This window comes from Cynoglossus semilaevis, chromosome 10, assembly GCF_000523025.1.
Source record: "Cynoglossus semilaevis isolate Cse_v1.0 chromosome 10, Cse_v1.0, whole genome shotgun sequence".
In the NCBI taxonomy this organism is placed as follows: Eukaryota; Metazoa; Chordata; class Actinopteri; order Pleuronectiformes; family Cynoglossidae; genus Cynoglossus; species Cynoglossus semilaevis.
Genome location: NC_024316.1, coordinates 8,348,061 through 8,364,458, shown reverse-complemented (window position 1 = coordinate 8,364,458; position 16,398 = coordinate 8,348,061). Strand labels below are relative to the sequence as shown.

The 16,398-nt window shown below is 40.0% G+C and overlaps 1 protein-coding gene across 1 annotated transcript in view; it reads right to left on the bottom strand.

Moving 5' to 3' along the window:
* Nucleotides 1-10,160: 10,160 nt before the first annotated feature.
* The window catches only part of LOC103384819 (copine-9), a 45,918-nt gene continuing 39,680 nt past the window's right edge, over nt 10,161-16,398 (bottom strand). The window contains exons 19-20 of the mRNA XM_025059097.1: nt 15,753-15,826; nt 10,161-13,553 (exon numbers count right to left, since the gene is read on the bottom strand). Coding sequence (XP_024914865.1) covers nt 13,380-13,553; nt 15,753-15,826 — 248 coding nt within the window. The 3' untranslated portion in view covers nt 10,161-13,379. The remainder of the gene's footprint in view (nt 13,554-15,752; nt 15,827-16,398) is intronic.

The following is a 16,398-nucleotide window of genomic DNA, read 5'->3' as shown; positions in this document are numbered from 1 at the left end:
ATCCTTTCCTGTATTTTTATTATTAGAAAGGTAAATAACATAACCAGTCTTCCACACTGAAGTTAATCATATAACCTAAGGCAGATGCTAGCATGTGATAGTCAACCAGGCAGAGACTGCTCTACTGTTTGTTACCTCTTAGTCATGATTTCACAGTACCTTCTAGTGACATTAATTTTAAAGGACAGACATGAACAAATGCTGGCTTGTTTTTCTCTTTTTTATATTGTAAATAAGTGTTAATGTTCTATAACCCTTTGTTAACTCTTGGTGTTTAGTTATAGAATTTTCCAGTCAACAGTTCACTCACACACTCAGGCTTTGACTGCCACTCATTGCACATTTACATCCACATAGTGCTGGCAAAACTAACAATAGCAACCTGCAGTTAAGTGCAATGCCCAGGAATACATCCGCTAACAGTCTATGAAACCTGTGGTAGAAACCACTAACTCCTACTATATTGGTTTTAGGGGAAGGTTCTATCGTCCATCTGTGGTCGTATTCTGCGGTGTTACGTGACAAATACGAGGCTGGCGGGCCGAATGCAGCTCACCAACTAATTTTATGTGGACCATGGGAGCCTAAGAAGCGTTTAAATTCCTTACAATGAAGTCACTGCTGCTTCAGAGAGTATATACTGACCATAAACTACAACTATGACAATGGATTTCATGATGAAGAAATGCTACTCTTTGTTGAAGGACAAGCAGCATCAGCTCACCAACGTCACCCAAACCTGACTCATGTACTGAGATATCTGTGACTGTCGTCTAATTGCTGTAATTTTAAGTTTTTTTATAGATCAACGTACAATATTTGTAACTTTGATCATTAATAATCAATTGCAGAAAGGTTAATTAATATGTTATGAAGTAGTTACATCTATAAAGTCTTCCAGTTACAACCAGACCAGGACAGCTGTAATTCTGACGTGGCCTCCAGTGAAAATGAGTTTGACACCCCTGCCCTCAAACATGCTTCTCTTCTCTGGAATTCGTTTCATGAACAGATTAAAATCTTTAATGTCTGTCAAGCGTTGGAGGTGTGTGTGTAGCTACACCTTAAGGGAGAGTGTGTGTGAAAAATACCATTGTGGTGAGGACACTTTACCCTGGTGGGTCCCTACAAAGTCACAGGGCTTTAGACATTCAAGATTTGGTTTGTAGTCAGGATTATAATCAGGGTCATATTAGACAAAGGGTTAGGATTAGCTGTCATAGCATTGCATTAGCCTAAACCAGTTCTTAATTATTTTCTTTCACGCACCCCCCCATACATGTTTTCACGCCCACCCATACCCCTCCGACCTGCTATTGAAAACCTGATATACCTGTGTATATTGTTATCTGTACAAACCACTGTATGAGCTGCTGCCACCTAGTGACCGGAGGCTTATCATTTATGCAATACAGCAGTGGTACCATATTGGCCATATTCCATTCAAAGCCCCTCACGCTTCCCCCCCGGCACCTCACCCCACACCAGAAAAACACTGTTGTCAGTCAAAAAGTACAAATAAAGGGCAGGTGTTAAGATGTTAAGACAACTGACATAATTCAACAATAAAGGAGTTCTCTCCCTGATACTACAGTAAGTAGAGGAGAGGCACCTCACAGGTTATAAAAGGTATCGGTCTGAGTAATTCAGTGTGTAGTGGCTAAACTGAATGAATCGTCAGTACGACCCCTTAAGTAGATCCAAGTTTTTAAAAAGTCTTATTATGTGTTAATAATATCAGAATCAGAAACAGTAAAACAAATATTCAGTCATACCTAACTTAGTGTCTGTACATAAAACTACATGTATTCATATCAGACCACATGTTCTCCATCACTTTAATAAATGTTTTACTACCTGGAGCAGAGGCAGTTGACATGGTTGCAAGTCAACACCGACCTCGAAGACGCGAAAATAAGTCTTGGCAGCCGAGATGAATGCAGCCAATGTTTCATTTAGTTTTAATGACTTTCAAAATATCAGCTTAAAAAAAAACACCATTTACTTGTGAGATTCCCTACAACTGGTTTTGTCTGTGGTTCTCATAGTTGAAGTAGGTGTTTTCTCTGGGAAATGGGCCATGGCTCATTTAGCATATGCTCACCTTATCTCAGTTGATACTAAACGTTTTAGTTGATAACCAAAATCAGAGTTTTCACAAAGGTCTTCATAGAGAAGTATTTAAGAAGTAACTTCAACGTTTCCCTGTATTCCCACAAAGATTAAGATCTTAAGTCCTGAAAGTCAGCCTGTTAAAGATTTAGGGAAGTCCTGTTTTTTCATTAGTCTCGAGCTACTGTAACTCTATGACTACTTCTCAGGTCTAAGGATATATTTTTTAAAAGGGTAATTTGAAGTTTGAGGAAGTTCCTGCTCGTGGTGATTACTCACTGGCAGATTCTATTGAAATCTAGAGAGGCTCTTCTTTTCTTTGCCTGAAAAGAAAGGCTAATTGGTTACGGCTGCTGTTCACAGTCACAAACACCTACACATATGCATATTATGTAACTCCCAGATGGACATGATGGATCAATTTGATTTATCCCCTCTGGCAATAGCTGGGACTTGCCAAAAGTTAGGTTGGGAAAATGAGTGCTTTCTGGTTCTTTGTAACGAACAGAGACCAAACTATTGAAAAACAGAGTTTACAATCTGAGCTTTGATAGAATATGCCACAAAGTGAAACACAAACGTTTGACAGCGTAAAAATCTGAAACCACAACATACTTTTCATATGAGATATAAACAAATTACTGTGCAACTTCGTCACAGTCCCAGTTCTTCTAAAAATACATTTAAGCTTTAAACTCTAGAAAACCATTTGTAGACAAAACAAAGGCAAAAACAGTTCCAAAAAATAGAATATTTGGTCTGGTTTACAGGGTTAACGTGACAACAAACAGATTTTGTGTGTCCATTTCTTGAAGCGGTCTTAGTACTATATCAGAGTTAGTTAACTTTGTATCAGAAGAAACTGTCTTTCACGGCTAGCCGGCTAGACTGAGACGCATGACAAGAATGCTATGACCACATACTCCGTGGAGCACAACTGCTCCGTAGCAGTTGTAAGGTCCTTAAGTCTGAGTTAATGAGTCAGTTGGTAACCATATGCAGGGTGTAGTCGTTTGTGGAGGAGCCTATGGACATCGCAGCTCAGTTGGTTAGAAGAAATTCACACCAGGAGAGAATCCTAAGACCACGACTAGTGGCAAAGTGTAGCATGTGTCTTTTTGAACAATACAGCAACCATTCAGGGAGACAACTGTCTGGCAGCACCAGAATAGATGTCAGAGACGAATCACGCCTCACAGACTCAATGGGTGTGTCACACCCATTTCTAATTAAGACACCACAATGTACTTGTGCCACTATTTACCTCCAACTGTTGTTTCAGTAACAACATTACGTTTTCCATCTCAAGTTTGACTTTCTAGTTTTCCTTCTCAAGATACACCTTGTGTAGCTGCTTCACAGGAAGCTGGAAAAGTCAACAGGAATATCAGAGTTTCAGCTGCCACATCACTGGACTTCACTGGGTTAAAGTCAAAGTAGCTCTGCCAGAGAAGATACTGCAATAGCTACACAGCACTGTCCCTTCTACGGTCCATGGCCCGGAGGTTGGGCACCACTGTTCCATGGTATTTTCTCATGCTATTACATTCTATGTTTAATGAGTGAACATTAAAGATAGAGGATGATTCATTTTTGGGCCTCACTGTTGTGAGAGATCTCAAACCGTTTTGTCCCACGCAGAGCTGAATTATGAGAAGAAAAAAAATTAAGGAAAATGATTTACTTGCCCAAAAGTTTGAGGCAACATTGTGTTTATTTTTTCGTTTCGATTTTTGACAGTTTATAGCCGAGTCCACCCACAGCTCCGCAAATGAGACACGATTCCTCACACGTAAAGAGAAGTAGAAAGAGTCTGTGGCCGTGTCAGATCTGACAGAAGTGATTTGGTGGCTCTCATGTTGTGCCGATGGCGATACAATCACATGAACGCTACAAAAGTGGAAAAACAGAATCCAGGGGTGGGAGGGGGGTTGTCTTTTTTTCTCAAGAGGGATGTTAAAAATAACTTTCCAAGAAGAGTGGCATTGTGGGAAGTAGATCTATAATAGAACACTTCACTCTTTTGGCCCAAGATTCTATTTTCTCAAGTACAACACACAAGCCTATGCGCACACTTTAATACACACAGACACGCACACACTCACTTCCAAAGACACACACACACACACAGACACACATTTATTTTCAGACTTGCCCCTGAGACTTTCACCATACCAACAGTGATGTGGTCAAACCCAGCTCGCCGTGTTATTTACAAAGCTCCCATTAGGAATTGCACAACAATGTTTATATTTTAAGACTTAAGATATGATTTTTTTCCCAATTTTTCCCCCAATTAATCACTGCCACCGACTGAATGCGTACAACCCGCTCTTTTGTGTCTAATCGACTTTGAGGCAGTTCAGTTGGCGTCTGGTTACACTGGCAGGTCTCATCCTGCCTGATGGATTAAATGTCTTTGCCTTTTGCCTAAATATACAGTGTAGTGAGTCGGTGAGTGGAGAATATACAGTTGTTCATTCACTGTGGTGCCGTCACACTCACACACAAACTGTATTTTATTTGAAATGATAATTATTGTATTTAAACGCGAGTGCGTATTTCTTCCCACCCATATTCCATGGTCACAGTGGGTTTGGGGGAAACTAGAATTAGGCAGTGAACACAACAAATGGCTTTATACTGTGTAGTGTGTCATAACTCATTACAACAGTAGATGATTTTGTGGGAATGAAGACGGAATGCTGTTTGCGTTGTGTGTCAGCAAAAGGATTTTTAACTGTGGGAATCAACTCCAACAGCATCTCTGTCAGGTTTGCTCTCTAACGGCCATGTTGAGAATGAGTTTAAATTCAATAATAAATTACACAGAGATTAGGCTCAACCATTAATATTTCACAGGTTAAGTCTCCCAGCAAAACTGCATTACTGTGTTTCTTACTTTTAGTCACTATTCAATAACAATTACAGTTGTTTAGCTAGCTACACACACAGCAGTTTGATAACAGGTGCAAACTGCCAGATTATGACTTTGTTGTGACCAAAGTTGCAGCTGCACTCTACCATTAAAACCACTAGTCTAACCAACAAGGTTGAAAATATATATATATTTATATATATTTTTTGTTATTTAGGGGCTAGCTCCTAGGCGCTAGCACCCCTAGATACACAAATGAAAATTCACAGTGTTTCACAGTGAATGGTAATTTAAATCTTTCTTTTTGCATTGAGACCAGTGACACTGAAGAACAGGGCTCACAGGACACAGGTGATGGTGATGAACTAATCAACCCTGGAGATGTGTGTTTTGACTTCCATTTCTATCAGTCTTTAAAGCTCAAAGCTAGACGAGCTGTACGTGATTCTTATTTGTGGACGGCTGATGGCCAGGCTGGTCACAGGAGGAAATGGCAGTAGATCAGAAGTGAAGCAACACATGACACTGTGGTCAGAAGTGTCATGTGTTGTAGGTCCAGCTGAGTTTCAAGGTTAGAGAGCAATGAACCATTACTTCAGACCCAATGACGCACATGATATGTAACGGAGGACGCTGGACCAATTCAAAACACACACACACACACACAATAAAAATTGCTGTTACTGATATTTTCGACAATGCAGGCGCTACTGTCTCCTACAACGTGAGAAGAAGAAGAAGGAGGGACAGAAAAGGCAGAGGAATCAAATCCAATTTTTTTCTTATTCTTATTTGTTTCTGCTTAAAAAACACATCAAAGTCAGTTTACTGACTGAGTTTCAAGGCCTTGAACTATTCTGTTGTCAACAAATCGATCTCTCAGAGCCTACGCAGGATTGTTTTTGGAGGGAACTATGTGTAATACTGTGATACTTTTATTTTTTTCACTCTTAAATCATTCATTAACTGGACCCGAGTCATCTCACTTTTTTAAGGTAAATAATTGGCAAATGAACGGCATGACTGTGCATGAAAAGCGCACGAAAAAAAAAACTGCTTAAATCTAATGTTAGCAAACTGACGCTCTCTCTCTCTCTCTTTGTAACTGAGTCTTAGATAAATAATGCTAATGTGGAGCTAAATTGGATTTTTGTAGCTAATAGCGGCACCAAAATGTTCACATTTGCATACACCTGCTGTGTGATTAATGTCGCTGCCACATTGTCTTCAGTAATTATTCAACTGGCTGGTGGCAGAGTGGATCAGCTGTAAACAACATGATCTTTGTCACGGCTTTTCTTGGTTCAAGTGTGGGCTAATGCTTAAATTGTAACTCTATTGCAGGTAAAATAAGGCCCAGGGGCCCAGGCACAGACCGGAGTGCTTTAGTCCATCAACTGCATTTCTCGGTATGCTAATGTACTTTATAAAGTCACACAAGCAAGCTAAATAATGGCAAAAAGCTATGATATTTTGTACCCCAGTGACACAGCATCAATTATAGATTGAAGAAAACGTGTAATATCAAAAACCTTCAGGCCCATAGTTTCCTGAATTGACGTGAATAGAGAGGTGACCCTGTTGATACTGGTGCCACCTACAGGATAAAGAGGAAGAGAGAGGAAAAGCGTGTGTATTAGCATATATGAAAGAAAGGTCAAATGTATGGAAAACAGTTTCTCTTGTGGGGATGGTGCTCTATGGGTGATGTTCTTCTCTTTTCCTTCTTCAGTCAAAGACAACATCTATTTTATATCGACTCATCTGACCAAATCAAATCAGTCTGTGATGAACTTCTGCCAGTTCACCTTAGTTTTTCTTGGAGTGAAATTTTACGTTTATTCACGTGAAATGCTTATTTTTTTGGCCCCTATTCTTGGCTATTTACACACGTTTTACAAGTTAAATATAAATCGTCTATGACGTCACATTTATGGTTTAGATATAAGACATTTTAATGGAATATAAGTAATCAATACCTTAAAAATAAGTTTTTAATGTTCTTAATAAAACAGAGTTGTAATCCGAATATTTTTGTTAGAAAATTCCTAATAATTTATCCACGCCTGGGTTAAACATATTCTAAAATCTACCTTTTCAAATGACTCTGCCGTTAATAAGATTTGATGCTGTTAATTCAACTATTTTCCAAGTCTCCTTAATTCTTAAATGTTACATTTTTCCCACAAACACAGAATCTAATGTCACAGTTATTACACAGCTCCAGAGACACAGTTCACCTCCAAGTCCTGGATCTGTACTTTTAATTTAAGCCCTTCGCAGACACAAAGAACAAAGATTTGCCTTTATTCAAACTCCAAAGAAGGAGTATAAAATATCTTCTCTTCCTCAGGTCTGTCCTGATCTAAAAATGGCTCGCTCCTGTTTCGGAATTTAATGTCTTTAACTTACGTCTCCGTGAAGCTTGAAAGGCCAAATAATAGTAATTCAATTAATGCGTCCTTGACTGACTCATGCAGTCTCAGGGAGAATGGAGTAAACCATAATTCCCCAAATCTCACACTTTTCCCGTAAAAGGCTGAGAGTCAGACCCCCCTCAGGAGAGACATTACACAGATTTACACAGCCAACGGCTGCACTGACATGTTTCTCCCTGCTTTATAAATCTGTCCGCTGAACCTCTCTGCTGTGACGACACAACAACAGAACACTGTTGTACGAAGCAGCTCAGAGCTGAGGTCAATGGAAAAACAGAGAGGCTTTTAAAATTCACAACAAAAACGGCAACGATAGGAGTCGGTAAAAAACAAAGTTTGGCTCCAGGGCCATACATGGCATTTGGAGGTAAAATTTTACATGGCCCTTGGCGTCTTTAAAAATAAGGTCAATTATTTCTGGTGGACAATAAGAAATTGTTATTTTGTTTTTTATTTTCAAAATAATTCTAATGCTACCTTTTAGCCACTATTTGATTTATTATATTAATTACATTTACTGTAGCTGTTTCCACATTTATTGGTTAATGATTTAATGTGATGTTCCTAACTAGTCTTTACCCAACTTTTTTTTAAACTTTATTTATAAATGTATTAGCTTTTGTTGCTAACTCTCAGTTATCATGTTCCCATTTTTAACCCACCAGGGTTAAAATGTCTTTGACTATTTCTATAGTGTATGACACTGTGCTTAACCGTTAACTATTATGAATGATTTTCTTTTAAATTCAAATCATTTTTTCAGTCATCGGCTAGTGATCGTCTTCATTGGCTATCTATTAGCTGTCTCTACGTATTCAATGAATTCCACCGTCCATCAGTATAACTATATTTACATTCTATTACTGCTACACTTCCGTTTCCCCCTGTGGTGATGCTTTTTTTTTTGCTTTAATCTAGTGTTCATTTAGTAAATTAGGCATTAACTAAAAAACATGACAACTCTTTGCTCTGACACAGGGATAATTTAGGTGTTAACCTGATGAAGCAGCGGTGGCTGGAGTCAAATCTGGAGTCTCGTTCATTTTGTCACTATGTGTTACACACACACTGTATTGAAATGGGTCTGCACTTTGTTCCATTTAATGCTCGAGGCTCCGGCTCCTGCAAAGACACTCAGTTGCCCTTTGTCTAACAAAAGTACTTTTCTTAGGGATTGATCACCACAGTCTGACAGCAGCGTGCGCTCAGACTCAGGCGGCCAACTGTAATCATCAACCACGGCTCCTTCTCCCGCCTGCATTTCAGGCTTCAAGGCTTCGTTTATATTTGCCCAAAGTTTCCCTGAGCTAAGCCTCCCTGACCTATTACCCAAAGTCCTACAAAACCTGGTTTGTTCACTCAGGTCCCTTTAAAAAGCACACACACGAACACACACACACACTGATGCACTTGTGAGCCAGAAGTTGTTCCTTGTTCCTTTCCACATAGTCATAAAATTTATTTTTTGAACCAAAGAAGATGAAGACTGTTGTGTAATGACATCAGCATTTGCTTCTGGTTTTCCCAGGGCAGCAGCAGCACTAGCATTAGCAGTGGCAGCAGCAGCAGTGTGAGGTGAGGTTACGTGGTGGCTGAATAAAAATGAAAGCCTATCAGTGTGTGACAGATACCCCACTGTCACGCTCCACTATATTTAAAGTCCCTCCACTTACCCCCGCTCTCCGTACTTGCACCCACGCCTGTCTGCTTCAAAAACACTCCTCCTTCAGTAGCGCACGTTAATCCAGGCCCAGCGGCTCCTTCGTCATTATGTTTAATAGGCTGTCACAACATGTCCAGCACCAACTGTTGCTGTGTGTGGTGGCAGTGATCTGTAAAGCCCTCTGTGCTGCTGTCGTCCACAGGACACACCATGCTTTACAGTATACAATAATAAACAGCCTGTTCTGTCCGTCCCAGTGAAGGGAGCCATAGGCTGGAGCCTGTGGGAGAAATGTGTCATTGGTGGCTGATCATGCTTTGGTCCACGGCTCATAAGAAAACTTCGACTCATTAGTAACAGTTGAAGGTTAGGATCCACATGTGTTAAAGCCAGACAGTGGGAGGAACTGTGTTGACTTTGGCCATCTCTGATGTCAGTCCAGAGCCATCAAGGTTATAACTCAGGAGTTATACCTGCAGGACTCATGTCTGCTAAGATTAACTGTACTTTTAGTAGCAATCTGCAGTAATTGACTAATTTGAGCCTCACGTTGTGTTGGTGCAGCGGGCACTCTACCTGCTGGACGAGGCCTTAAGTCAAAGTGACACAAAACCTCATTAAAACCTGTGCAAAGACTGACGTGTCACATTTTCCTTCCTTATGCTGCAGACGTTCATAATTGTGAAATATGGTAAAGAATATCAGAAGAAAAGGCTGAATTTAAGACGTGCCTTTGGGTTTTTTTTATATGAGGTTAATAACATGCAAATATTACAGTAAATATTTTAGACATGGTGTAAATTTTTTTTTCAACAAAAATGTTATTTTCACTCACCTTTTTAAAATCACCACCTGGATGCGCAGCGTGTTTTTATTAGAACTCTATGAAGCAAAAATACTGGTTATACTTTTTCATATTAGTCTTGAAATTTTACCATATGAATAATTTCATTATTAGGGATTAGTCACAATTTATCTTTTATCTGTAATTATATTAAATACAAGTTATCATGAAATCCTAGTGATTCTTCCAGTTATTCATCTGATTATTCATTTAATCCATCAGTTTGAGAGCCACAATTATTATTTAATCTCTAACTCTACCTGATTCATTTTATTAGTCATTAGTAGTTTTTTTTGTTTTTTTTTTACAAATTTGAGCATTTAGGAAAACAGCAGAAATAAGCTAAGTTATTTTCTGTTAAGTTTCTGTGTGTAAAAGTCTGTTCAAGCAGCTTACCCCCGGTCATCCAAAAAGATGTGTGTGTAATGTATCAGAAACTTTCCACAGCATGAGTCTGTGACTGCGGCCTGCACTGATGATTCACAGGAGCAGCTGCAGGTGAGCCGATGGTCAGGTGTTCCTGGTTGGGACCGATGAGACTCTCAGTGGAGACTCTGAGAGCTGGAGCTGAGGAGACTACACTGTGGACTGTGGAGAGAAAACTCAGCTCAGGTGAGAACACAGTGTTTGTCAAAACAGTTAGGTTTATAGTTGAAACTTCTACATTTATCTCATATGGACACTGGTAAAACCATCAACATTCAGTAGAGTTTTATAATTAACTACAGCAAATTCAAATTGTTCTGGACACATTACTTCAGGTACAGCGGTGTGCATGAGTCTTGAGCTGCCAGACTTGGCCCTAATAAAGTCAGATTTATGATTGACAAATATCAGCTAATAACTGGTCTAATAACCAGTAGAAAAGCCTACTTTTAATTATTGTCAACAATTTTTGAAAATGTATGGTATGTCGCACCATGAGAACAGAACTCGACGTAGGTCCACTCTACTTGACATCTTATAAACTAACTTCAAAGTCTAAGTGGGACCAAAGTTCTAATCTGCAGGTTGATGAGTCTGAGGAACACAAACAGAAGGGGCCTGTGGTAGAAATCCATAAAATAATCAATGACTGTTTAATGTACTTCAGTATAACACTGGGAGGGCTCTGTCAGGGTTTAGGGCTGTATTCTGTGGTAGTCAGGTTAGGCGAGGTGAGTTGTACTTTCTCATTCTCAGGGCACAACAAAGAGAAGCAGCAGTTGCTCTAAACCAATGCACACCGCTGTGTTCTAACATACACTGTATGTACACAAGGTTGTTCGTTTGTTTTCCATCTCCTCATTTAGTCAGTGAAGACAAGGGCAATCGGACAAGGACAAAAGACATAAATGCTCTTGTACCAAAACAATACAACAGGCCAGAATGCCCTCAGAAATATTTCTGCTACACGATTTTCTTGTCGAGATTGTACAGTTGGGTAATTTTGTCCTGGAGAACCTGTTGCATCCCTGCAGATTATCAAAAATACATGGATCTAAGTGAGGACATGCTTCAAGTTTCAGTTTCTGAATACATCAAGTTCAGCACAGGACTCTGCACACACACGTAAGTCTGCTCTAAAGTCCAACAAAAGGAGGATCTTACAGTGATACACTTAAAATGCATAATAATGCATAAATGTACTGTGATGTCTCTCTTGTGATGGACAGCAAGTTTGGACACCATGCAAACTTGACAACTTTGTACAAGTTTATAAAAATGACGGCTTACACGTAGCATAAAACAGCAGTATCACTTGTCTAAGTCAGTGCTCGTCAACGTTCTGAGTCAAGACCCCATAAAAACTGACACCGTTCACCTGATATAAAATAGCAACTATAAAGATGTTTTTCTTTGATAAATTTGGTGGCCACCGCCTGTCAGAGTCATCTTTGGACCCCATGTGGGGTCTTAACCCAAAGGTTGAGAATCACTGCTCTAAGCAAACACTATTGCACAAATATAAACAAAATATCTTTTTGAGGTGACACACGTTTTTCCAAAGAACACAACAGTACATAAATATTGTTGTTTTTCTTATTACTTGTACAGGAAGGCGGTTAAGCTTCCTAAAAATGCAATAAAACCGCTGTTCTGATAATTCAATCCCATTCTTTTTTTTTGTCAGGAGCTCCTGCTATGAATCTCCACTTCAGCTGAACAATTAGAATTTAGTTCTGTAGACTTTTGGTTGTCATGAAATCGTGACCACTAGTTACAGATTTTTGACTTTATTGCATTTTTAGACTTTGTACCAACTTCCCGGAACGGGGGAGGAGGGTGGGGTGTAATAAGGTCAGTCAGTTCATGCGTCTGTACGGACTGAGCTGAGTATAGGAATGTACAGTTGTCATGCATGTTTCAGACGCCCTGCTCTACAAAGCAATGGACAATAGGTGGCAGACTTTGCCCACTTTGTACACAGCCTGGCAGTATCCTGTCATATCTTGGAAGGAGGAAAGAGGGTAAAGACATGCACGGGACATATATGTACATATATATGTATATATTACTCTCTCTCTTTTTCTCTCTCTCGACATGCACACGGATGGATATTTGGCAGCAGTAGCATCAATATGTGGTATTACTGAGGAAAGTACAGGTACACTTGAGACCGTTGTTGTTCGTTTTAGTCCGTCCAGTCTCAGCCTTATGTCTGCCCCTCTGTACACTCTACTCTCCTTTTCTTCCATCCTTCCTCGTCCACCTCTCTGCAGGACAGCCGGAGAGACTGGCATTTCTCTCACAGCAGGGGTTTAGCTGGGGAGGGGTGAATGTGCACAGAGCTTTAGCCCACGCTGAGTAAAGACAGGTCCTCTGTGTGTGTGTGTGTGTGTGTTTGTCATATAAACAAACTGTGGACCCTCTGATGAACACCCACCTGAGATTTTCTCAGTGTCCAGGAATCTTTTTTCACAGTTATCATCACTTTCATTTCAGAGACATTTGGCACAGCTTTATGATAATGAAGGTTGACCTCCCAATCAAACAATAAGCCTCACAAAAAAAAAAAAAAAAAAAAATCCCCCAAAGCACTGTTTCAGGTTATTGGCCATCAAAGGCTCCTCTTTCATTAAAGGACTGGCTTCATCATTATGTTTCTACCTGGTACTTTCTGCAGGAATGGAGCCAAATTGGTAGAGAGTAAACAACTCCAAGGGTAAAGAAATACATAGAACCTCTTTCAAGTCTAGGGAAGATTAAAAAAAAAAAGCAAAAAAACAACGCAGCTCTAATGATCCAGTCCAACAACAAAGAGAATGCAAATAGAGAAGGGATGGAAGCGCAGCTGATGTGCTCCCGCTGTATTGATGGGACAAGATGAGGGCAAGACCTGGGTCAGCCCTTCAATTAAAAATAAATGTAAACTGCTGATAGATAAGCAGACAGGGTTGAGGAGGAGGAAGTGGGACAGAGTCGGGGGCGGAGAGTCACAGATGACTGCTGTTGTCAGATATGCTAATGAAGCGCGGGTACCGGTGAGGAGGAAATAGCCAGTCGGGGTTCGATCCCTCTGCTTTTCATGAAAGACAGCAGCTGGTCGGGGATCTCTGCGAGGACATCTTTAGCCAGCCGAGCCATGCTGAGGACCTGGTTGCCAGATCTGTCAATGTAGTCTCTGAAAGGAACAAACTAGAAGGAAAATAAAGAGTTCTGGTTATTAACTCAGTGTAGGTTTTCAATTTTGTTTAAACAGAAAAAAAAAGTAGATTCTGCCCGCAGTCCAGATATTTAACTCTTTGACAATCACCTTTCTGAAGAGGAGACTCAAACATTGGGGACTAATTCTATGTGCAAACTGCCAAGTTCGTATTTGTAGTAGTGACGAGAAGTATAATTTAAAGGATGAGAGATGAGGATGTGGTATACTTGAGTCTCTCATTTTGGTAAAAAAACAACAACAATTCTTTGGTAGAAACAATAGAAGATGATTTTAGTTTTTATTTTTGTTTCTCAACAATTGCAGAGAAGACTTTTGTTTATTTTATGCCACTTCCAGCCTCACCGTGATCAGATAATTGTCAGTTTTGTCACAGACTGATTCTGATGGGTTTTTAAATTTGCCATTAAGCCTTTATCTGTGTGGTGTGACCTGCGCGACCTTCCCCTTCTCTTCTCTCGGTGAATTCCCTCATAAATTTGACCTTTATATAATGACACCTAATGCCTCCTGCGACACTTGGCACTCAGTCAATCCAAACTTAGCACAGGTGCCAATGTCGTGGAATACAAATAAGGAGAACATTTTCAAGGCACCAGTAATTACGTTTTGATGCGTACAGTAAACGCAAACTGTTCTGGTCTGTAGTGGAGGAAGTCTTGCTATAGAATCAGTAATAACAGGAAGTGTCAAGGAACGCAATCTCAAGATAAATGTATGCATGCAAATGTGATTACTGCCGTCAGTGATCCAACCTGGAGAGACAGGTCTGTGGAGAAGGTAATAATGAAACCTGTACAGCCTCTGAATGAAAAAGAAGGATAATTAGTGATTAAACTGCTGTGAGTCCATGTAGCAGAAGATCAACGTGGTGCGTTATTATTATCCACTTTATTTATAATGGAAATAAAAATAAGCCTAAAGGTGAAATAAACATTCATTCACCACACTGGCGAGAAAGGACAATATTACCGATGGGAGACATGATGTTCGAGGTCACACAGATCCTACAGACTGTTCTGGTCTTTCAACAATGTGTGACAGCAGCTCAGACTCAAAGGTCATTTCATTTGATCCAGAGCCACCTGCTGGGTTACTGCCCAGCCTCATACGGTAGGTGGACCTAATAGACTTCAGCTGAGCCATTCCAGCTACAGTAAAGCAGGCACGACCACACACCCGTGTCCAATGAGCCCACATCCAACCTTAAACCTCATCTCCACCAGTTGTTCCAACAGCTCCGGGTGTTTGGAACGTTTTCAGTCTTCATTTATCTTCTCCTGTTAGTTCACCTAGTTACAGAGACTTCTCACAAACACGGCTGACTGCTGCGCTTAAAGGCACATTCGGTAATTGCTTTCCAACGGTATGACGTTCTTTAAAGTCTATAGATGTGTTTCATTAAAAATTCCATTTTACAGCAGATTTAGATTTAGGTTTAATAATATTTAAGGGCTTGGTTTCTATGCAAGGAAAAAGAAAGGTCTCCAACCGTAAATATCACACATGTAACGTGTAACATCACAGTAAGTGTTGAGTCACATCTGATGGAGTTAGTGCCATTGTGTTTGAAAACAGCTGCTTTAGCTGCAATCTTCCAGCAGTTCCAGGCCGTGGAAACAGCACTTAATGTCGGGCATTGACTGTACATTTGATATGACCTAAATAAACAACTACAAAATAATATTTTTGTAGTTGTTTGTCTGAACAACTTTAGATGGAATTTCTCATTTTCCTCACAGCCTTCTGGGCTGAGATTTTTTATTGTGATTCATTGTTGAACCTGCACTCTATAACAAAGAGATAAATATTTGAAACATTTCGGGGAGTTAGACCTTCTGAAAATGACTCATGTTAATAGTGAATATTTTGGTTTTACTGATTCATCTTTGGCTTTCATACTGTCTGTTATTAACTTGTGATGGACAGTTACAAAGTATTCCTGTTCTTCTTGGACCTGGACTGTAGAAGTTAACATGTCATAAATGTCTGAAAAATCCAAATCAACACTGGAGAAATCGAGAAAATTCTAGAATGAGTGTTTTAGTGTTTGTCTTCCGAAAATAATCTGCCCTTTTCTGGGATCTCTCTCCCCCACGCTGTTGCTGTTGACAGGAAATGTGCCCACGGCTAAACCTGCAAAGTTATTGTAACAGAAATGTGACAAGTACCTGAACAATGTCTCTCTCGGCGAGACGTCCTCTGGAGGAAACTCTCACCTCGTCTCCATCCAGCTCCTCCATGGCTGTGGGACAGAGAGTAACAGAGGAAATGAGCTACTGGAAATCACCACAGGAAGATAGAGGGTGTGGATTTTGTCTGCTTTTCAACTTGGCTGAAGCAGTGGCTCAAGTGATGCACGGCATAGTATTTGGTATTTACTCTCTTTTTCTTCTCCTTATAAATCCAAACTTTTACCTATTAATAAAACTGATGGGCAATTTTGCTGAAGGTGAAAAAACTGAAATGATTGAGGAAAAAATTGAGAAGGATACAACATAATTTAAAAGTGCATTTACCTTCAGACTTTCCCACAGCGTTTTCTATTTATGGCCAAATATAGACGGACGTGTTTGCTTCCAAATTGCACTTTGATGGAAATGTTAGTCTGAGGGCGGCTTCGAAGCAGCGCCTGCACAGCAGTGTGAGTACTGCATCGGCACTCACCCTGTGCAAACACAACCTGGATGTGTGGCAGTGCATTGTGAGGTCAATACATATACCGTAAATGGAAAACATCAGGGCAGAGAACAGGGCAGAGATGTCATGATGATGTAATGACATTTTTAGTAGGTATAAAACTCAGAAAAACACAGT